A 24,394-nucleotide genomic window follows, 5' to 3' on the forward strand; every position below is an offset into this window, starting at 1 on the left:
CTAGAGAAAGAGGTAGTACAAATTCAACTATAAAATGTTTCCTTCCACTGTGCAATTACTTCTGACAGCTATAGATGGATAACCCATGTCAGCTGCTGGTTAGTGTTTTATATAAAGCTTAAAAACCATTCTGCATGAATGATAACAATCAAGCCTGTGATCATGTGCAAGGACTTATATAAGATTAATAAACAAAACTAAAACACTTCAATTTTAAAGTTTACAATGTGTAACTTGTTTGCAGTGTAGATATAGCATTAAATTGTGTCCTAACCAAGCTTCCAAGTTGTTAATGCAGCAAATAAGCTTGACAAACTTAAACCACTTGCGAAATTTGTGTACAGAAATCTTTTGCCTTGCGTGGATTCCTGTTAAAATGATTGGATTTCACAAAACTTTGCTGAACAATGGTAAATGTGACCGGTATTTTATGTTGTGTCCTTAACCAGGCACAGCAAGCTATCTTTTCCATGTAAATTAGTTTTTGTCCTCAACAACCATGATAGAACATTTTTTGTTCCCTTCTGTAGCTGCATGCTAAATAGCTCCGCCCAAAGTAAAATTCTACTGGTCCAAAATTGTGGACCACATTATTGTGTAATAAACATCAAATATATTCTGTACATTTTCTCTTTGGGTGAAACAATTTGCTGCAGGAAATGTGTTTAGATTCGAGTTAACCACAAGTACTCAATAAAACCACATGTAAAACTCCAACATAGTCAGAAAAGCAGGTTTAAAATGAAGATGCATGTGATGTTATAAAAAACAGTCTCTAATGTGCCAAATTCAAATCAATATCTAGTCTAGTCATCATAGAGGGTGCAGCTCAGGCCGTTACTGTACGTCAGTGAAATTAACAATGTGTTCATTAAGAATGAATGAAGTCCCATTACCGTCCCGCTCCACATGACTGAGAGCTCGTATTAGCATTCCTCTGCTTCCTTCACTTGTCTCTCTCCGTTGCTCTTTTTCTCTGTGCACACAAAGGGCAGACGTGTTCCTGATCTGTCCCTCTCTGAAAAGCACAGCTCCTGCGTTAATGTCATCCTGTCCTCTGAAGATTCACAACCCGAGTCCGGAGCACGTGTCAAAGTGAGACAGGCCAAATTTACAGAACCATGTATAACAAAAAGATCAGACCACATTCTATTAAATTCTATAAAAAATTCGAACAATCATATCATACTGATGTATACAGATTTATTTGTGGCAGCCCGCCACAATATCAAAACTGACCGCCACAAATAGATTTTCCTTTGGCTTTGACTTCGTTGAATAAACATGAGCACTGCATGCGTGGGTGTTTTTATATTAATGTATCTTTGAAAGGAATTGGAACTGTCTTTAGAAAAGTTTCCATGTCATTTTCATTTAATCTTTCCTATAATGCCCGTTAAAGTAGTGTTTATGAGCGGAGCGCTGCTTTGATTACAACCATTACCGGGGAAACCGCCATTTCTGCCGCTACAAAAGCACCTCCTGCTGGCAGAGAATTAATTCGCATTTTCAATCAATCAGCACGTCTGCTGTTTTATATATAGCCTATATTTTCCCCAGGGGAAGTGTCGCCACACATAGAGTGTAAGTCTGTGGGAAACACTGGTTTAGGTCCTTGTAGTTGCACAAACACTTTTTCGCCAGCAGATGCTGGTACATTTGCACAGTTTTGCTTCCAGAAATTTTGTTTTAGGACAGGAAATGGAGTACACTAATAGGTACTTTTAAATCCTGTCTATAATGTTTGAAATACCCTGTTGGTGGAATGACCTACCTAACTACATTCGAACAACCAAATCCCTCACAATCTTCAAGAAACAACTGAAAACTCATCTCTTCCATGAGCACTTTTAAACACCGTCTATGATGTTTGAAACGGTCAAGACACGCATGGGCAACCACAAATTCACCTCATCTATCCTGTCTAGCACAAAGGACGCTGCTTCAAATCACAAACAGGTTTTTACAGAGATAATGATTCTGCACAACACTAGGTGTATATGAGGATGGACCGATGCTAAAAAAGTATGTTGTTCAGATGGAAGATGGGAAAGAGAACATGCAGGCGGAGTGTTGCCATGGTAGTGGGCAGCGTGGGGAGCTGACACAATACTTGCATCAGTCAGAGGTGTAAACAACAAACGGGCGCACAGAGCACAGAGACAGGATGTTCCTTCCAGTGCTCTACAAATGCTTTTCACAGAGATGATGCATTCAGTGGACGATTCATTTTGCAGAAAGCTGGAATGACATGAAGAAAGATACCATAATAACGTTATTATAGCATTAATGGTGATGTCGTATAACAGCGGCATAAATATCAGTGCAATTAACCGCTGCGGCAGTGGGAAAACCAAAAATGGGTGTAGAAACATAAAAGCTTTTGTTGAGGAGTAGATGACGTGTGCACTCCTGTTGCTATGGCAATACTACATACGTGATGTGTGTGAAAAAAGCTTGTTGCTGGGGTAATACAAGTGTGTGTGTGTGCGCTGACTGTGTCTTTCATATGGGTTTGTGTCATGTCAAGCAGGATGTTGTTGAGGTAATTTATTAAGCGCAGTTACAGTGAGTAATTCTTTACGTTGTGGATTAAATCATTCAGGGAGGGCTGCATTCCTGCTAAAACGGTAGCTGTCTGTGTGTGAATGTGTGTAAGCGTATGGGGGAGGGTGGCTGAGCCATGTGTATGTGTGTGATATATGGTTCTTCATTAAAAGAGAGTATGCAAGTGTGATGTATGCTCTGTTTTGTTGAATAGTATCCATGAATGCAACTTCACACAAATGTTAGAGCATTATGGGGTGGGAGATATTGTGATGTGTATCAGAGAAGAGAAATCACAGGCATCTCTGCATGCTTCATATGCAAGCTGTAAAAACAATTCCATTACTCAACACAGAGAGCGTAACACTAAAGGGCTGTTGACACTGACAGCGATTTGCAGCCAAAAAGCAAGTAGAAGTCATTTATTTTTAATTAAAGTTGGTGATCTAAGGTGAAATACGGAACAGGCCAGCAAGCATAGAACATACTGCCAGCTGTTTATTCATTGAAGACTGACAGGTGATACCAGTTCTCTAGATATCTGCATCAAAAAATCCACATTGGTCAACCACTAAATATTTTAACTAATATTATTGTTTTAATACTATAATATTATGTTGTTATTATGTCAATTTTTGCAGAATTTGCCCTAAAATCAGCTTAGAAAATGTGGATAAACGTCCAGAGAATCCATCTAATACTGATAAGCTTGGATACAGCTATTAGAGACCAACAGCACAGCGACTTGGTGACCTCCAGCGATTTAATGGCTGTCAGTGTGAATGTACCTTAACTGCCATGACAGTAAACAAGAACATGTTTCACTGTTACACAGAGTTCTCAAGTCCTCTACGTGGCCACATTGAGGCCAGAGGTCAAATTCCTCCTCTTCTATCTCACTCAAGGATAAATGAATGCAAATGCATGCCCAGACCCAATCCCTGCTCAGTAATGTAGCCCACAGAGAATAATGAGTGTAAGTCACAAGCGTGTAGACGTCTCTTCCAGTAATGCACACCGTAACAGCACTCCTGTTTTCTGTTTCTCTCTCACTCTCGCCGGCTGGCCTCGCACACAGAGCCTCAATTGTTGCGATTATGCCAAACAGATTCCTGGGCTCCAGCCCCTCCTCCCTCCATCCCTGAATCGGGCTGCACTGTGGAAAAAATCCGTGAAGGAGAAAAGAGGCCAAGACAGGATGTGAGCAAGCCAGCTCATCACACTCCAGCAAGCAAACAAGTTCCCAAGCACTTCTGAGGATTTTTGAAAGGGGGCGGGATTTTTGTTTCCACAACGCGATGATGTGTTGGAATGTGACAGGGACCCGTGAGAGTCACAGACGCAGAGATTGAGGAATACTCCTTTTGAGGACATTTCTTGGCTGTGAGTGGCGCTGTAGAGATGAACAAATACCTGCCTGCTTCCTCTTGACATGCTGTGGTGTACAAACGGTTGAGTGTAAGAGTGTCCGGTCTGTGACTGTAGCACCATAACCTCAGTTTCACCTGGGAGTGAAACACACTCATGCAATGTCTACATAAGCTCTAAAGTAGCAACCTAATTACATAGGAATCTCATAAGCGACTGATATGAAATACTCAACATGGATGGCAAATTGAACAAGCGCTATACAAATAGCTTTTGACATTAGAAAACAGCTGTCAGAGATTCTCTTTATATTTTTGCACCACAATTACAAACGTCAACCTGATAGAAAAACTGACCGGAGAATCTGACAGTTTATTTTAATGCATGTTATAGCACCCCTGTAGTTCTTAATATATATAAACATACAATATTATAAAATAATATAATTCGTGTGATCGATAGTAATTAGTAATATGACAGAAGGAGTTGGCCACCACAGTTTGCCATGAAATAATACTATAGCAGAAGCTCACACAGCACTGAGATTTTAGTGGAAATATGTAGGTATGCATTGAGTTATCTTAAAAGGTATCTTTTTTCCCCCTGCCTACTAGAACAAGCTTTGCATTATAAGCTCAGCACCACGTCCCTACAAACGTTCTGGAACAGAGCTTCTGATTCAGTCACATTATTGATATACTTGCTACATTTACTGCAAACCTAAAAACCCATCAGCATGTATTTTCTTCTTTTCTACTTCCTGCAGAGATTAACCACAATCATCCCCATAGATCTACACTAGATCTTTTCAGCTACAGAAATATGAACACAGGCGTTCCAATGCAATGAAAGAATGTCCACACTCCACAGTAAACCACAACAGCTTTTAAATTTATCACAATTTCCCCAAACATGCTATGCCCAGGTTTGTGTTTGGGGAGAGAGCGGTCGATAATTGGCTGGCAGATGGCTTTTCATTATCCGTCGTACAGGATGGAGGTGAGCCTGCAACACTGGGGATAAAACATGTCGTGAATATGAATCCAGCAGTGGAGAGCATCTCCTCCCATCTGTCATGTGTGTTTGTTTTCAGAGCCTCTCTCTCTGAAACTGTGTGTTTTATCTAAGCTAGATTAATTAAGCTGTTTATGAGAGTGGCTTAGCACAGAACAATAGAAGAGGCTGTTTGTTGTCCTTATTAGCGCTCTGAGCATGAAGCGCCCACGGAGGCAAACTCATGTAGCTGACCAGCTTGTATACCCATCCACCTAGCAGGACCCATTAGTTGAAGCTGGAGGGAACATACTCAGATGGCAGGGGAATACTAGCAACGCATTTGGAGGAACGAACAGAAAGGATGCACAACCTGAGGGTCTTTAACCAGAAGATTCATCTTGGAAGCCAAAATTCGTAAACGAACAAGGCCACACAGGCAGAAATGCGAGTCACCTTTTAGCTTGGTATAAACAGCCTAATGTAACTTCAAAATACTGCAGAGATACGTGAGAGAGAATGCAAAGCAAATGAGACGGAGAGAAGAGCATCTCCTCCCATCTGTCATGTGTGTTTGTTTTCAGAGCCTCTCTCTCTGAAACTGTGTGTTTTATCTAAGCTAGATTAATTAAGCTGTTTATGAGAGTGGCTTAGCACAGAACAATAGAAGAGGCTGTTTGTTGTCCTTATTAGCGCTCTGAGCATGAAGCGCCCACGGAGGCAAACTCATGTAGCTGACCAGCTTGTATACCCATCCACCTAGCAGGACCCATTAGTTGAAGCTGGAGGGAACATACTCAGATGGCAGGGGAATACTAGCAACGCATTTGGAGGAACGAACAGAAAGGATGCACAACCTGAGGGTCTTTAACCAGAAGATTCATCTTGGAAGCCAAAATTCGTAAACGAACAAGGCCACACAGGCAGAAATGCGAGTCACCTTTTAGCTTGGTATAAACAGCCTAATGTAACTTCAAAATACTGCAGAGATACGTGAGAGAGAATGCAAAGCAAATGAGACGGAGAGACTCTCACCTGATAGGGCTGACAGGCTACTTCATCCGTCAGGAAGTCCAGGTGTTTGTCAGAGAAGAACTCGATGGCTGAGATGGACCCTAATACTGTCTTCCCTACCAGAGGCTTGAACGTCTGTAAGGACAGAAAACACTCTGGTTAGTCAATAATCTGGGTGTCAGAAGCTAAAACAAACAAGTGTGTCATGCTTGACAGCTCAAATGGAACACAAATATGTTTGATGCATCCCTTTTCACATCCATCCTACCTAAACAGTACATACACATATGCAAACATGCTTCATGTGACTGACTATTAAAGGCCTTCACACTGAGTTTTATGCTGGGTAAAAAAACATTTGAATGGGGGTCAGCACCGTATTTACATTGGGGGTTACTGTTAATTTTCTAGACTATAACAGAGAACTGTTTACCAACATGCCACCAATCATACACTACCTCAGTGCAAACGTCATTGAGTATTCACATGATTTATACAGTCACATAAACTTTCATGTGCTGTGTTTAGTTTCAGCATCCGAGGGAACAGCTGAAAATGAGGAACTGTGACAAAGAAAACACCTACAGGTTTCAATCTTTTTTTTTTTTTTGTGATTCGAACAATGTTATTATAGGAACTTTGTACATATGCAAAAACGTACACTGTGAGTTCTTGAAACCTGAGTACCAAAAATGAATCGCTAACCCAAGTAAAGTATGAACAGGGTGGACCAAGAAAACCAAGAAAAAGGATTATGAAAACGGATAATCCTTATATTCGGATATTCTTTCACTTAATTAAAACTGCGGCTCACATTCAACTGAAAAACTGGGTAAATGCAAGTATAAATTACTCAAGACATGTTTTATTAGATAGTTACATATGTACTTGGGTTATGTACTAATATATTGATACATACAAAGAGGTTGAATGATATTGGATTTTTGCTGATACAGTATAATAATCATTTGTTAAAAGTAATAAACAGACTATTGTGCCGATACTAGTAAAATCTACATATTGAATGTTTAATGATGTTCTTAGTGCTTCCTGTGACGGGGCAGCCCAGAGAAAAGCTACAAGAGTTTAAGTTGAATTAAATGTCAAAATTCATCAACAGCAGATCATAAGCAATTGCTTGGCATAAATGTACTATATTCACTGATTATGAATGCAAATGAAACCGTGAGCATATGGAATATGCAGCACTCACATGTATTACATTAAATCAATGTGTTTTGAAGTTTAATAATCACATTAGGTCAAATCACAATTAATGTTCTGGTCTGGTCCCAAATTTCAGACCTCATAAAATGCTAATTAAAACTTTTTTTTGTTATACCATCTAAGACAGGGTTCCGGCCCGTGAGAGAAAAAAGTTTGGCCCGCACTCATTTAAAATAATGTGGCATGAAAATTCAAACGCAGCATCAGAAAGCTACATTAACTTACATCGTGTCTACACCGGACGTGAGTGGCGCGACGCAATAAAATACAAGAACTCATTATAATCAGTGATGCTGCCTTGCGGTGCGACATGACAAATCCCCGACAGTAAACTGCTGACTCATTCTATTTATAACGTACTGACACAACATTCAAACAATTTGCAATGCTTTGTCGTGTCCAGTGTAGATACGATGTGACAGCAAAACATGGCGAGTGTGTAGAAAAGAAAAGTGGACACGGAAAATAGATTATTCAAATGTGAATGGACTGAACAGTTTTGAGTGAGTGAGTGAGTGAGTGAGTGAGTGAGTGAGTGAGTGAGTGAGTGAGTGAGTGAGTGAGTGAGTGAGTGAGTGAGTGAGTGAGTGAGTGAGTGAGTGAGTGAGTGAGTGAGTGAGTGAGTGAGTGAGTGAGTGAGTGAGTGAGTGAGTGAGTGAGTGAGTGAGTGATATCTTTGTTATGGAATACACGTGTTGGTTCGCAGTGAGTTCACAGTTTTAATGTACAAGTTTGCTTTAATTTATTTTCAAGATCTGAGGTAAATTATCTATAGTTGCTTTCACTATGGCTATAAAGATAACGCAAAATAATATTCAAACTCACATTAGACACTTTTAACATTGAATAAAGCTCATAATCATTACCTGAGATTATCACTGTCATATTTTGTATGTTGTTCCTGCCGCGACATAAAATAAAAAGCGTTCCTAAAATAGAATCCCATGTCGCTTATTGTCACGTGACGCTGTCGCGGGTGGTTAGAACAAAAACTACATGGAAAAGATACTTTTTATCGCGTCGTGTCTGGTTGGGACACACAGTGTTACAGTTTGATCCCCCCAAAAAAATCTAAGCATAAAAATATTAATACTGACAAATCTAATAATTGAATCTGCAATTAGGGAAAGTGGAGAGAAGAGATCCAGTCTGGGAATGAGCAGGAACAGTTGATTTGCATGGCAGACATGGAGATCCAGATTTTTTGTTTGATCATTTGTTTTTAATATTCAACAGGCAAAGTTCTTCTGTATCTAAATGCAAAAATGTTCATAATTGTTTGAATAAAACAGACTACTGGGGAACCCTGATCTAAGATATTTGAGACTTTTTATGACCTTAAATTTGATCAAACTGAATGTAAGAATTTAGGAACCAGTAGGCACCCTGAATAAAAGGACGCAAAGCCACTCAAGCAATAGATGCATTAAAGGGGACCTATTATGCAAAATTCACTTTTGCAAGGTGTTTGGACATAAAAGTGTGTTGGCAGTGTGTGTACACAACCACCCTATAATGATAAAAATCCACCCACTCCTTTTTTTAATCCCCATAAATAATAAGCAGTGTCTCCCAATGACCTATTTTTAGCATTGGTGCTAATGTGACGTCACATTAGCCACAGGCCCCGCCCACAAATGTTGACAGATACTGCCATTTTAATGTAGAACAGCGAGTTGTACACAGTCCGCCATTGCTGCACTGACGAGAATGTCTCTCAAGCATTTTAGGTGTTCTGTTGCTGGATGTATTAATCCACATAGCTCTCTCCATTTACTCCCGATATCTGAGCCGCTGAAGACGAGGTGGATTAATTTTGTTTTTGAAGAAAATGCTCCCTCAACTCTACAGAAATTCGTTTATGTCTGCGCAAATCATTTTACACCGGACTGCTTTGTGAATGAGGGTCAGTATAAAGCAGGGTTTGCACAAAAGTTGCTCCTGAAGGATGGAGCAGTGCCAACTGTTCGTGATCCAGCTAACGTTACGCCATCTAGAAGAAGTAAGTATCACGCGTTTGTTTTCCAAATTGCCTTTCTGAAAGTGCTTCTTGGCACTCTGTAAGGCTAATGTTGCTAAACCTACCATTGTCTGTCTGTTTTCACTGATGCTGCCTTGACGTGCTACCAGAATGATCATGAATAGGAATGTGGTAGTTAAAAATTGCATATGAAAGCAATTTGAAATCGACCGCTTGAATTTGTCTAGCTCATAATCATATTCGGGACTTATAAAGTTCGTGTAAATCATTTTACACCGGACTGCTTTGTGAATGAGGGTCAGTATAAAGCAGGTTTTGCACAAAAGTTGCTCCTGAAGGATGGAGCAGTGCCAACTGTTCGTGATCCAGCTAACGTTACGCCATCTAGAAGAAGTAAGTATCACGCGTTTGTTTTCCAAATTGCCTTTCTGAAAGTGCTTCTTGGCACTCTGTAAGGCTAATGTTGCTAAACCTACCATTGTCTGTCTCTTTTCACTGATGCTGCCTTGACGTGCTACCAGAATGATCATGAATAGGAATGTGGTAGCTAAAAATTGCATATGAAAGCAATTTGAAATCGACCGCTTGAATTTGTCTAGCTCATAATCATATTCGGGACTTATAAAGTTCGTGTTAGCACGCGATGGCACCATGAGACCAGATATGTTGATTTTTTTTTTGCGCCGTGCTCCCCGTCTGTGTAATTCATAAATAATATGGCAGGGTGCAGAATTCGGCACGACACCGGTTCAAATATATATGGCTGACATTTTCAGTGCGTGAGAGAGTGTTTTGTTATTGCTGGCATGATGCCGATGCGCGAGCTCTAGAAACTCCACCCTCTTCTGAAAGGGGAGGTGGGAGCACCAGCTCGTTTTCATTTAAAGGGACAAGCACAAAAAACAGCGCGTTTTGGCTCATACCCTAAAAATTTCAATTGCAATTTCAACAAGCTATAAAAAATTATCTGTAGGGTATTTTGAGCTAAAACTTCCCATACACACTCTGGGGACATCAGAGACTTATTTTACATCTTGTAAAAAGGGGCATAATAGGTCACCTTTAATGACCATGCGCCTGTGTGAACAAAACACAGTTTGGGCTCTGAGAGTACGTTCTCACGGCACAGTAAACATCTGCAGCTTCACCTTAGTTTGGAGGACTTTCCTAAGACTCCAGTTGAAGCAGAAGCTTAAATTGGCACTTGTGTGACTACACAAGAGCGGGACTGAGTGGACAATAATTGGATTCATTACAAGCCCGGCCTCGCAGTAGACTACAAAACTGCAGCTGAACTTAGTATGTGTGTGCGTGAGTGAAAATGCATGCCATCTGGTCACTGGGAGGAAAGCAGGCTTCATACTACATTCAGACACAGCAGTCATGGGATTAGCTGCACATGATCACCATCACAATATTTTCTTCATGTCTGCTAGTAGGGAACACATCCACAAATGTACCAGGGGCTTACGGATTTAGATGTCATTTTAGTTTCTCATTTACGACATTCCCATAATTCCTACAAGCAGAACTGGAGGTCATTAAGAAGTTAAAACTGCATTTATGTTTAAAAAAAATGCTGTGACATTTTAGACTGCATTCTCAAAGCGAGTGTTTTAAGACTTGTTGTTGCAGTTGTAATCATTGTGTACTGTAAAAAAAAGCTTTTTTTAAGCTGTAAATAAAACATTGTTGGAGTATGTTTTTCTCATTTAAAATTTCGAATTTAATTAAATTTGTGAAATGTACTCGCAACTTCTGAGTGAAAACAGTTTTAATGTAAATCCTACACCATTTTTTCAGTGTTGCAGTTAAAAAAGAAAAAAGAAAGAAAGGTTAGGGAGAAATCTGTACCGTTTCCTCATTATGAAACAAATAACAATAAATAACTGAACAGTATTTAAAAAAAATAAAATAAAAGAGAGCGAGAGAAAGAGAGAGACAAAAAAGGAAAGTCACTGCATCTTATACAAGCATGTGCATGTGATCTTAATCCGTGCTGGACTTTTGGCTGCACAACCTAACATTTCTATTTCTATCAATAGGGGTCAGATAGACATGCCCATGTCTGGATACCTCTAAAACAGCCATTGAAAGTGAAACATAACCACACTGACCAACAGGAAGAATTTTTAGACCAGTAAACAGTGTAAGCGTCTAACCACAGATCTCTGTGATAGCGCAGTCTAACTGAATAATTCTGATTGCTGAGATGTGAGCTCTGATGATCTGTACTGTCCGTCTTTCTGCCTGCATGTCTCTCTGAACCTGATCCTGCAGCAGCAGGGGAAAGACTAGCTGTGGATTTACACTTCTAAAATAAACCTTTCATCAGCCTCACAAGCAGTCAAGTGAGCTGCCATTGAATTTGAATTCAATATGGAGTACTGACCTACTATTAAAACTCTGATTTTAATCCAAATTAAAATATTTTCTACCGAAAAATTTGCTACACATAGTTCCAGTTCTAGATGCTGATTGGTTAATACAACATTCAAGGGACGCTAAAATATATGCTATACAGCTATAAAGTGAATTTAAAGTAGTAACAACTATAAAGTGAATTTATGCAACTGCACTGGTCAAGGGACTATATCTATTAGCTGAATGATGGCACGTAATACATTTGCTTAATAAAATATTATGTAAAACATAATATAAAATATTGCTATATAAAATATTATTCATAAAATATGCAATTCAGCCATTTTAGCAATAAGGCACTCAATGCTATGGCTGTGTTAATACCATCACACACTTAAATAATTGTAATTCTTTTTCCTCATGATGTTGCTTCAATAATTGAGAACTTTGCAATGCATCAATATTTAATTTATTTGTGTGCAGAATCATATAATTTCCTATAGTTTAATTAAATCCTGCATTTCTATGAGACCCCAGACCCCAGATTTACATGCAACTCAGAAATCTGCTTATAATCAGACTAATGACTCAATCAGACTGAAAGTCTTCATGTAAACAACTCAATCAATCTGAATGAAATTGATCCAAATGAAATTAGATCCGACTGAACCTTTTCTGACCATTTTTCTGTCCAAGCAAAAACAGCAATTGATATGAATGACAAATGTGATATTCAACATTAAAATGAACAGTGCAGACACATCTAACCAAGAGTATCAATCTAATTCTATGAATCTGTGTTATTATTATTTACTAGAAGCAGCATGACTTTTATCAGACTTGTAGCAGAGCTTCATTGTTGTCGTGTAGTTCCTCTTTGGCGTATGGGGAGTTGAATCAAGGCTACAGTCACACGAGCCGTTTCTAGGACAGATAAATATAGCAACAGTAGATCCACATCTCTTAAAGGTAAAACCAGGCTTTGTTGTTCTAATAAAAACATTCACACAATATAGAGCTCAGGAAAATACACACTTGATGCAGCTGCGTGGAGAAACATGAAAACAGAAAAAAAGAGAGGAAAATACTGAGTCCTCTGAGCAGCTCTGCAGGTGCAGCCGATGATGTTCTACTCAATGATTTCTCAATTTAAAATCTGGTCGACCTTTGGTAGCAATCGGTCTACTGAAGAAAGCAAAATTAAGCATTCAACACTGCCAAAACTGCAGTGTTTTGCAGTTTACGGCCAGAGGATTTCATCAGAAACTAGATATTACCGAACAGAGAGACGCAGAAGCACTTCCTTGAGCGACTGCAACTGGGTCACATCTGCCACTTGTCATTAGGGAGATACCTCTCATCACAATCACGCTGCCAAACAGACAGCACAATAATTGCTGAGCGTCTCCAGAATACAGAATACACCTGAGTGAATCCATGATACACACACACACGACTGCAGCCACACACACGGAAACACACAACACATGTATCTCATTCCCTCTACAAGAACAAAAAGAGGCCAATGAAAGGAGGAGCTCTTTCAGAGAAAGCACAGGCCGGCTGTGTGCAGACAAAGCATCTCCAAAATACAGTCCTCGGCTGGGCGCTGCGCAGTGGGCCGTAATTCAGCTATAAATATTTGATAAGCTTGAGCACACTGGAATGTGCAGCAGAGCCGCGAGGGGGGTTCAGTTCATGCAAAGCCAAGTGTGCTGGAGTCTGGGACGCTCCAGGACGACACTATCTGATGAAGGTCACGGAGAACCGCCAACTGCACTTACACATGCGTGTGCCGATCTCAGTCGTTAACAGTGATGGACAGTTGCTTGGTCTTTCTTTGAACATATAAACACATCTCTCTGTTTTCTCTTTTGCACATGCACACAAGTCATGAACAACCAACAAAATCGATGGGCTGCAGATTTCTCACAATCTGTAAAAACAGTCAGTTATTTCGATACACTGTAAAAAAGTATAGTGTGTATAAGCGAGTAGATTTCAATTTCTGTACATTCTAATCTCTAATTGTCATTCCACTTGAATTTCATATTAAGAAATTCTTTTAACCTAAAAAGCAAATTATGCTCCCTTCGAACTGGTTGTCTTTAAAATACAAATCTTGTGTAATCCCAGGCTATCTGTAATCAGAAGCACATTTAAAACTGGAATATAATTGAATTTCATTCATACATGTTTCATAAACACATAATCCTTTCTGGATTACAATCCGCCATCAAAATGATACATTTAATTATTCTGGCTGCTGTGAGAAAAGGCTATAAACGATTGGCCACCTGCAGGATCCTCACATGCGATAGCCTAGTAGCCGGGACAACTTCTTTATGTTTACAGACGTGACGTAATGACGCAGTGCCATGCTCGAATTTCCCGCGAAAAACCTACCTGTACAACTCAAATTAGAAAACATTATTGAAAACTGACCGTTGTGAATCGGACTAAAGTAAGGCGATAGTTTCGAACACTGGCTGGCTATGCACTTGCTCAAATATTGATTTCGGATCATTTTTAACCAAGTAAAGTTTTAAATCACCATACACACTCTTCACTGTAATGTTATGACCACAAATAACATCACAAATTATTAAAAACTGTTACTAATTTGGTTCTTGTATGTTCAAAACTAGAGAATGACCAATATATCGATTTACCGATATTTTCCCGATATTTAAGTATTTTACAATAATTGGATATCGGTTTTGTAATATCGGATTCACCGATAAACGTCGCCATCTGGATGTTTTGAGAATTGCACGCAGGATCGCCATTGCACCACGGCGTCTGAGGGGAGAGGAGACAACATCAACGGCATGCACAGGTACTTGATTTACTGTAGTTAGTAAACTTTATTTAACATAATATCCATCAATGCACAAATTAGATAAATAAATGCCTGATATGCAGTTTATGCAGCTTGGCTCGAAGAAATAGAGACGAACTCACGGAGTAAGATAATCCGTCCTGTCCCAATAAAGTCCTGTCCCAATAAAGAATTAACTTTGCATTAATTAAATAATACAGCCATGAATGTGCGCATGTTGGAAATAAAAACGCAAAATTTACTTCTCTCTCTGTTGTATATTTGCTCATCATTAGTCTCGTAAAGCCGCTTTCATATTGCTGTTCAATCACTGGGTTGATGATCAGGCAATGCTCCAGCACGGCCACCGCATGTAACTTTTAACAAGATTCACTTGTTTAAAACACCCCTAAATTGTATTAACATTTACTATGTAAGCATTATTTCACTAATAAACATCTAAATAAATACATCTCTATGGAAATGTATTTATTATCTCCGTGAGCGATCGCAGTTTGAGTATAGTTCTGTGTAAATGCATAGATAAACTGCGCTGTCAGCAGGCATTTCATAATCTAGAACGACAAAAACATTATTAGTAATTCTGATATAACATGCCAGTTGAGAAATGCAATAAAATACAAGGTTTTGTTTGTTATATTTCAATATTCCAGAGAATATTATTCAGTGAATTAACATTATCCAGTGAATTGTTCTTCACTCTTAAGCCTATTAAACCGCTTATAAACCTACTAAAACTGTAGTTTAAAATGAAGTTGATATGACTCCTTTTATTTATTTATTTTCTCCATTTGAAAACATTAGATCTTCTACATTTATTTTGCTTATTGTTAATATTAGTATTGTAATATGAAGATTAAATTTAACATGAAAGACTGGTAATTTTCAACACTGAAAGGAGGAAAAACCAAATTGAAGAATGGACTTACTTCACTCAGTCATTTATTTACTTTATAACAGTAAATAAATATCGGTTCTGCATATCGGTTATCGGCACATAAACACGCAAATAATTGGTATCTGTATCGTTATAAAATATCAATATCTGTCTATCACTATTCAAAACGCACTACAAGTGTGCTGCTTACTGCGCAGCATTATGTGTACTGCCTTCTAATTTGTGCCTACTAAAAGTGTCGGAGAACCTCACTATGTTGCATGTTTACTTTACTATGTGGCATCCAAAGTTATTCTGTTTGTCATTTTTATTTTAAAAAACTATTTGCATAAAAATACACAGTAATAATTTAAGTTGATGTAGTTACACATTACAGTACATGTACTATAGTAACAAAAAATTATGCATAATTAAACAACTACCCCAAAACCAAATCCCTATAGTAAGTACATGTAGTTAATAATATAGGTCAGTACTTATTTGCGTAATTACACTGTAACATTTTTCAAATGTAAAAACTGTCACAGCAGACAGCAGTTATTCGGTAGACTGCTTAAATCAACACATGGACTCTTAACGATAGCGTTACGACCACAAACAGCATCACATTCCCAATTTGCATATGAGCAGGCCTGAGCTTGCATGAAACACCCATTGTGGCTTGTTGGTAACATTTGGGCAACTCAGCGCAATGACACCACACTGAGAACTAAGACCTTTAGTTAGCTGTCAGTCATGTCCTGAGGTGTCAGTAACCCCTCATTTGCTCAGAGAGCAGTAGACTGCTCCCATTATCGATGACTAAGCTGCCTACACTGCAAGTGTGAGATGAACACATTGACACTGATCTAGACTTGTTGCATCATATAGCTCGCAGACAGTGTTGTTGTTTCTCCAGCAGAGTTCTGCTGTGGAGGAAGACGCCATATCCAATGTTCCATAAACACCCGGTGTGTTTGCAAGGGGCTAGTTTCCCCCTAGGATGTCTCAATCACAATTGTTACTAATTCAGTTCTCGTGTCTCAGATAGGCTATGTTCAAAATGCACTGCAACTGTACTGCTTCTGTCCCTACTAAAATTGCCAAATGGCCGCACTATGCAGCAAGTTTAATTTACTATGTGGCATCCAAAGTTGTGTATTGACATTAACATGGTTCAGCATGATTGTCTGAACAATACTTCAAAATAAAATACTTAAAATTGTGGTTGATATCCCTTCTGCTTTATTTATCAGACTGGAAAGGGAAGGTTAATTTTTACTGCACATTTTGGTATTCCATGCATACATATTTGACACTGTGATTTGTAAACTTTAAGAATAACTGGTGTTATGAGTACTACTGCAGTATGACATTGCGAACATACCCAGGGACAGTAAGCAAGCCGTATGCCAAGTAATTTTGCAGTACACAAGATTTATAACCTCACCGCAGAACTTCATCCTCATAAAACAGTGAAATTAAGCAGAAGGTTGGGACACCCAGCCAAGCCGGCTCTAATGAGCAACTTTAGTTCAATAGCCACTTCCTGTCCACTGTGTTTCTAAATGGAGGCACAAAGCTGGCAGTATGTGTGTGTCCTGACCAAAGAAAGCAGCACATTCCCTCTGCAGTCCTGAGAAAAGCCAGACTCATGAGAAACCACCACACACTGCAGAGAAAAATACATCCCGACAGGAGGAACGGTACTTTCCCACTTTCCCCTGACCCATCCCACTTCACACACACAATAACTGAAACCCAACCAACATTCCCTTGTAGCATCCAATAACAGCGCAAACACAATTTAATAATTTCAACCAAACGGAACAACAGTAACCTGATCAAAACAAAGATAAGACAGGAAATATAGGAATAATTATTTCAAAAATGAAAACCATGTCATCATTTACTCGCACTCCCATTGTTCCAAACCGATATGACTTTTGCTTTGGTTTGAAAAGATGTTTGAAAAGACATTTTGAAGAAAGGAGATGTTTGAACAATGTTCAAGCTGCTTTTTTCAGTAACACTTTAGAATAGGGAACACATTTTCACTATTAACTAAGGGTCTGTTTACACCTGGTCATTTCATGCGTTTTCGCTGATCGGATATCTATCTGATTTGTTCAAACGTTTCCATTTACACTTGGCCACATAAATGTGTCGCTAGTTAACATGAACTAATAATTATACTTCTAAACCATTTTTTAAGGGTGCACTGTATTGCTGTAAAACACAATCACTACTTATCAGTCAGATGTCCGCATGCACAAAAGCACAGATCCCTAAACAAGACCATATCTGCAGATGGGTCATGTACATATATTGCGCGATAAGTCGATATATTGACTATTGCGACAGGCCCACGTATGACTTTTAAAAGCAGATCTTTTGTTAAAAGTCCTGGCTGCTTTCTTGCCATACAATAGAAGTGAATTGGATCAGATGCCAAAATGAAAAAAAAAACAGTATAAAAGTAGTTCATATTAGCCATAAGCGGTATTTCACATCTTCTGAAGTCATCCAATAGTTTCATGTGAGGAAAACACTGAAATTTAAGTCGTTATTCCCTGAAATTCCTGCCCTCAAGTGTAATTTGCACTTCATGTGACAACCAATAGAATTTCGTATCACTGATATCAAATCTTGCACAAGGCATCTTGTCATGCCATATTTGAATCCACATCCACACATGCCAAACACGTTACTCTGCACTCACTGTCAATGGAGTATACTTTGAAAAGCTTGCGCACTCAACTGTGAAAATGTAGTATACCTGGACCTTAAAAGACTAAATCATTATTTGCTGGAAGTCTTATCCTTTTAATGTTATTTGCACTTGAGCATATTTAAAAGAGACATGCAACAACCAATGAAGTTTAATATCAATGACATAAAATCTTGCACAATGCATCTAGTCACACTTTATTAGAATCCACATGAATATAAATGAGATTCGATAAGTTACAGGTTGTTCCTTACACAAAGTGTCTTATTTTGTGTTCCACAGAAAGTCAAATACCGGTTTGGAAGGACATGAGACTGAGTAAATGGCAGTTTTCATTTCTGGGTGAACTGTCTCTTTAAAGAGCACATAAGCGAGACCATGGACACGTTTCCTCCTTGCAGGTCCAGGTGACTTTCTCAGCAACTCTGTATTCAAACGGCCATGCTGTGTTGAAATACAAGCCCGCTGAAACCCATTAGTCACCAGACACACTTGCAGAGAGGACACAATAATCCACATAAATTAAAATGAAGGGACAGGCGTTTGGCTCACAGGTAGGATGTCCTTGGCTCAGACGTGGTGTGTAATACAGTAGAGGATTAAAGGGAAGTGTGTGTGCCCACTGGAGCGATCAGGACACAGACAGAGAGGCAGGAGTGAGGGTGGGCTTCCTTACACTCCAGTGACAATGCCCACCTCAAGGGCAGGACACCATGTTCAGTCTTCTGAAGCGAAGACAGGAACTGTGAGAAAATAACACAGCTCTGTTTGCCCTACAGATACAGTACAATGATTAAAATAATGAAGACATCAGCTTTTGAAGACAACAATGTCCATTTCTGGAGACAAAAATGACCAGATTTGGTCTCTTAATAAATGTATCAGGTCTTATTTTGCACAATTCATAAGTGCACATTATTCTAAACCAAAAAAGAAAAAGTAAATCATTTTATCCACCACTAAAACAACTTTTATGCTTATGCAACCAGGACTGTGGAAAATGATTTTAACCAAGTCTATGGGAAAATTTAGCCCCTTTTATTTTCTGACAGGCAACAATCTTAAGTCCAATTACTTGGAAAAGTAATAGCAGTATCCTCCATAAGCCACACAATTTGAATGCTTAAATACCTAAATATAAATAAATCACCGTCAACGATATGAGACACACACTTTTCACCAGTAGATCAATTAGAGATGTTAAAATTCTCCTTTTTAAATACTCTCATGTTGCTCCAAACCTGTGGAACATAAAAGATACTTTGAAAAATGTTGGTACCAAAATAAATAAATAAATAAAACATCTCAAAATATCTTCATTATCAATATATCTATTCTTTTGTGTGAAAGAATGAAAGAAAATCATACAGATTTGGAACAATATCAGGGTGAGGACATGATAACAGAACTTTCATTTTTGGGTGAACTATCCCAATCCTAATAATATCTATAAATGCACAACAAATGAAATTTTATGTCATTACAAATGGCTTTATAAAAGGCACAAGGACAGACATGTGCTGCATAAAAAGAACAAGGTGCACACACATCAGCAATGAAGAGCCAGTGAAGATAACAGCATGACATTTGAAGTCACCTGTGTTGAAAAGCAGGAAGTGGAAGGAAATGAGTATGAGTGTTCCCTCTCTCTCATAAAGCATGATAAAAGCCTGCTGGAGTCCAGAGCGTCTACGCCGCAGTGTGTTCTTGGCACCCGAGCTGTCATGCTCAAAAAACCAAAATCGCTTCACTATGATCAAAGACTATTTTCATGCGCAGAAATCCAATCCCAATTCTCTCACTCCGTCTCTCAGTACACTGCCAGCGCGCAGTCAAACACAGCATTGCTTAAAAAAATTACAGACATGCTGCTGTGATTTCCCAGAAGTCTTTTATTAATAAATGCATTACATTCTCTATGATTGTTAGTTCTTATTCACAATCTGTGTTTTTTTCTTCTGTGCTGATTTTAGAAAACTGTGGAATTCTCAAGAATTAGGGTACAAATATGTCCCCTTTTTCCCAGACATACTTTTTTTTAAGACCTTAAAAAATGTGTCTGGCCAGGAATTCTAAATTGCCTAAAATGTCCAGGTCTTGGCGTTGTTTTACTACTGATGTGCTCCAAAGTCCTCATACATTACAGGTATGCGATTTGCATTGCTTTGACATTTCGCATGCCACAATTGATTGATTAGGTACAATGTACAAATCCCTACATGCTGTTGGTCAAACTACTTTACAGTCATTACCTACAAGTATAATGCCTGATTCACATATCACATACACTTTATTAACAGATCACAGCATTCAGCATGGGAGCATGAGCTCTGTGGTGTTGAGTCCTAGAATTCATCCTATTTACCAATCTGAAAATGGCAGTTTTAGGCTTGCTGCGATAGTCGGTGTTGACGGTGTTACCGGTGTTAAGCCGCAACACCGGTTACGTCACTTGCCCACCGCGGCACCACCCCCACTGTCTTTTTGATTTTTTTTATAGTAATAAAAATGATTTAGTTCAGTTGTAGAACAGACACTACAATTAAAAACTGAATGCGGTTGCTCAATGCAGCGTGCCGAACGACAGTCGCATCACAAATCAGCAGCTGGAGTCAGATTTCATTTATCACGTGAGGAGAGTGAGTCGAGTTGACTGACAAGAGGTGAGACAGACAAGACGATGGGGGGAGATTTAGTTTTGAAACGAAATGCAAAAGCGTCTAGCTGTTTGACAATATTTTGGATTTTGAAAAGCCTGTTAATTTTTGCTGCTTATCTAGGGTGTTTTTTTTGTTTGTTTGTTTTTTTTGTATTTGTTTCTTACTTACAGTGGGGCAAAAAAGTATTTAGTCAGCCACCAATTGTGCAAGTTCTCCCACTTAAAAAGATGAGAGAGGCCTGTAATTTTCATCATAGGTATACCTCAACTATGAGAAACAAAATGAGAAAAAAAAAATCCAGAAAATCACATTGTAGGATTGTTAAAGAATTAATTGGTAAATTCCTCGGGAAAATAAGTATTTGGTCACCTACAAACAAGCAAGATTTCTGGCTCTCACAGACCTGTAACTTCTTCTTTAAGAGGCTCCCCTGTCCTCCCCTCGTTACCTGTATTAATGGCATCTGTTTGAACTCATTATCAGTATAAAAGACACCTGTCCAAAACCTCAAACAGTCACACTCCAAACTCCACCATGGCCAAGACCAAAGAGCTGTCAAAGGACACCAGAAAAAAAAATTGTAGACCTGCACCAGGCTGGGAAGACTGAATCTGCAATAGGTAAGCAGCTTGGTGTGAAGAAATCAACTGTGGGAGCAATTATTAGAAAATGGAAGACATACAAGACCACTGATAATCTCCCTCGATCTGGGGCTCCACGCAAGATCTCACCCCAAGAACCAAAATCCCAGAACCACACGGGGGGACCTAGTGAATGACCTGCAGAGAGCTGGGACCAAAGTAACAAAGGCTACCATCAGTAACACACTGCACCGCCAGGGACTCAAATCCTGCAGTGCCAGACGTGGCCCCCTGCTTAAGCCAGTACATGTCCAGGCCCGTCTGAAGTTTGCTAGAGAGCATTTGGATGATCCAGAAGAGACCTGCTAAACGCATCTCCAGTTGTGAGATCGAAAATGATGGAAGACGTGCGAAATAAAAGTGCAGAAAAGCAGTGTCTATTTTGTGCACAAATTGAACAAACTACAATAGGTAAAGCTGTCAGCTGTGTAGACATTAACAATATCGTTAACATTTCTTGTTATAATCGATACTAATATGGCCTCTTGTTATCAAGTTCTTTGGTATATTATGCTGTGTTCTGTGTGAACTTCATATTATTTGTAGCGCACTTGCTGTCCAATAATCGCAATAAGCTTTGTGCTCTGTTACCTTTTCATAAAAAAGTATCAGCTTTAAATATATGCCAAATTCATAATGAAATTCATACAATACATACTGTTTTGATGCTCTTTAATGGGGCATGAGCGATCGCTTTAGCACCTCAGTTCAAGCCACACATGAATCCACCATATCTTTCTCTTTACTATAGTATGAAATAAACATGAATGGACATCAAAGTGTATATTTGAAGATAGCCTACAGTACAGCTTACTGAAATGTCTCATGTAATCGCTCATTTTGTGTATCTGAAACTGCGGAAAATGTTTAAAGCTTGTAAACAATGGCACATAACAACAATACATTTACCTCCTTTACAATACATTTACAATGACCATTTGGCATGTAACCATTAGGATGCATTGAGGAGTTTGCTGAGATCGCCACTGGCGACTATATAAATGTACATCTTATGACTTAAAATTTGTAATGGCTTTTTCCTGCTTGTTTTGCAATCACATCTTTTGTTATGTTTATGTAAAAAACTGAGACGATGCGCATCAAAGTTTTAGTGGGAAAAAAAAAATGTTCAAACAGTCCTCATCTCTGCCGAACACCAGCGTTGGCGGTATACCTGCTAAACGCATCTCCAGTTGTGAGATCGAAAATGATGGAAGACGTGCGAAATAAAAGTGCAGAAAAGCAGTGTCTATTTTGTGCACAAATTGAACAAACTACAATAGGTAAAGCTGTCAGCTGTGTAGACATTAACAATATCGTTAACATTTCTTGTTATAATCGATACTAATATGGCCTCTTGTTATCAAGTTCTTTGGTATATTATGCTGTGTTCTGTGTGAACTTCATATTATTTGTAGCGCACTTGCTGTCCAATAATCGCAATAAGCTTTGTGCTCTGTTACCTTTTCATAAAAAAGTATCAGCTTTAAATATATGCCAAATTCATAATGAAATTCATACAATACATACTGTTTTGATGCTCTTTAATGGGGCATGAGCGATCGCTTTAGCACCTCAGTTCAAGCCACACATGAATCCACCATATCTTTCTCTTTACTATAGTATGAAATAAACATGAATGGACATCAAAGTGTATATTTGAAGATAGCCTACAGTACAGCTTACTGAAATGTCTCATGTAATCGCTCATTTTGTGTATCTGAAACTGCGGAAAATGTTTAAAGCTTGTAAACAATGGCACATAACAACAATACATTTACCTCCTTTACAATACATTTACAATGACCATTTGGCATGTAACCATTAGGATGCATTGAGGAGGAGCCCAAGCCAATGGCTCCATAAATTATTTTTTTGTCTGGAGCCCTGTTTCTGAAGGATCATGTGACACTGAAGACTTGAGTAATGCCAGCTTTGCCATCACAGGAATACATTTTTAATTGTAATAATATTTCACAATATTACATAGTATTTTTGACCAAATAAATCCAGCCTTGGTAGGCATAACAGACTTTTCATTTTAAAAAGTACTGACCCCAAACTTTTTGAACGGTGGTGTATATTCACACTAGGGATGCTCCGATCCGCCTTTTTCACCTCCGATACCAATTTCGATACCTAGGGTTCAGTATTGCCCGATACCGATACTGATCCGATACCAGTGAATTTTTTATATATTTTTTTCCATTTAAATAAATGTAGAATTTATATATCTCTGTGTGTGGAACTGATAATCATTCTTTCACAATCTACTAAATACAGACTACTTCATTATAAAGAAAAATAAACAATAAATATGAAAAAATATATGTATATTCATAATCTATGACAAAAATATATCATAAACTAAGTTAGTGGATAATTCGGCAGCAAAAGCTATTCTAGAAAAATCAGTGCACAATAATTTTAGAAATCCAAACATTTAGTGAAAAAACAATATTTTGTGGGGAACAAATAAATGCGTTGCACTAAATATGGTAAAATGTTACACATTGCTATTTGTATTATAAAATCCATTAATGAAAAACATTCATGAATGTATTTATATATAAAGTATATACAATAAAATTAAAATTTAATAAGGCAACAACATATGATAGATTCGATAGGACAAAACAAATACAGTGCGGCACGAAGCGCTTACAATATGCGCATCCGGTGTGCAGAATGATGCGTTTGAAGCAACACGGAGCCACAGCACACAGCGCTTTGCATTAAAAAGTGCAAAGCACAAAGGGAAGAGAAATTGATGCGTAGTGTATTATATCTGTGCAACAGTTATTGAGCCTTTCTTTTAACAGTTTTAAATTTCAGTTACTGTGCGCGTTAAAAACAATTTATAGTATTTTCTACGCCCGTGTTTTGTTCTCACAACACCCAGTAGCAAGTAACAAAACAACATTAAACTCCTGCAAGAAAATAAAGTCCTTTTTGCAAAATCATAGACATTTATTTGCAAATCAAGTATATAATGGGAACACAGAATGATCTTGGAGAGAGCTGTACCGAGCTGACTGTCGTAACCGAATGCGACCTGGGTTTAAAGGCTGAACGAATGACTGACAGCCACAGCGGAGAAAAGAGTTTGTGTGAACTTTAATGTAAGGACTTAAATATTCATATGTAGC

The 24,394-nt window shown here is 38.5% G+C and overlaps 1 protein-coding gene across 3 annotated transcripts in view; it reads right to left on the reverse strand.

The window, feature by feature from the left end:
• jmjd1cb (jumonji domain containing 1Cb) overlaps window positions 1–24,394 on the reverse strand; it is a 146,422-nt gene that overhangs the window by 28,269 nt on the left and 93,759 nt on the right. For all 3 annotated transcript variants that reach the window (XM_016287334.1, XM_016287333.1, XM_016287332.1), the window contains exon 3: window positions 5,944–6,057. In XM_016287334.1, the coding sequence (XP_016142820.1) occupies window positions 5,944–6,057 (114 nt within the window). The remainder of the gene's footprint in view (window positions 1–5,943; window positions 6,058–24,394) is intronic.

This window comes from Sinocyclocheilus grahami, unplaced genomic scaffold (assembly GCF_001515645.1).
Source record: "Sinocyclocheilus grahami isolate Dianchi unplaced genomic scaffold, SAMN03320097.WGS_v1.1 scaffold221.1, whole genome shotgun sequence".
Classification (NCBI taxonomy): domain Eukaryota; kingdom Metazoa; phylum Chordata; class Actinopteri; order Cypriniformes; family Cyprinidae; genus Sinocyclocheilus; species Sinocyclocheilus grahami.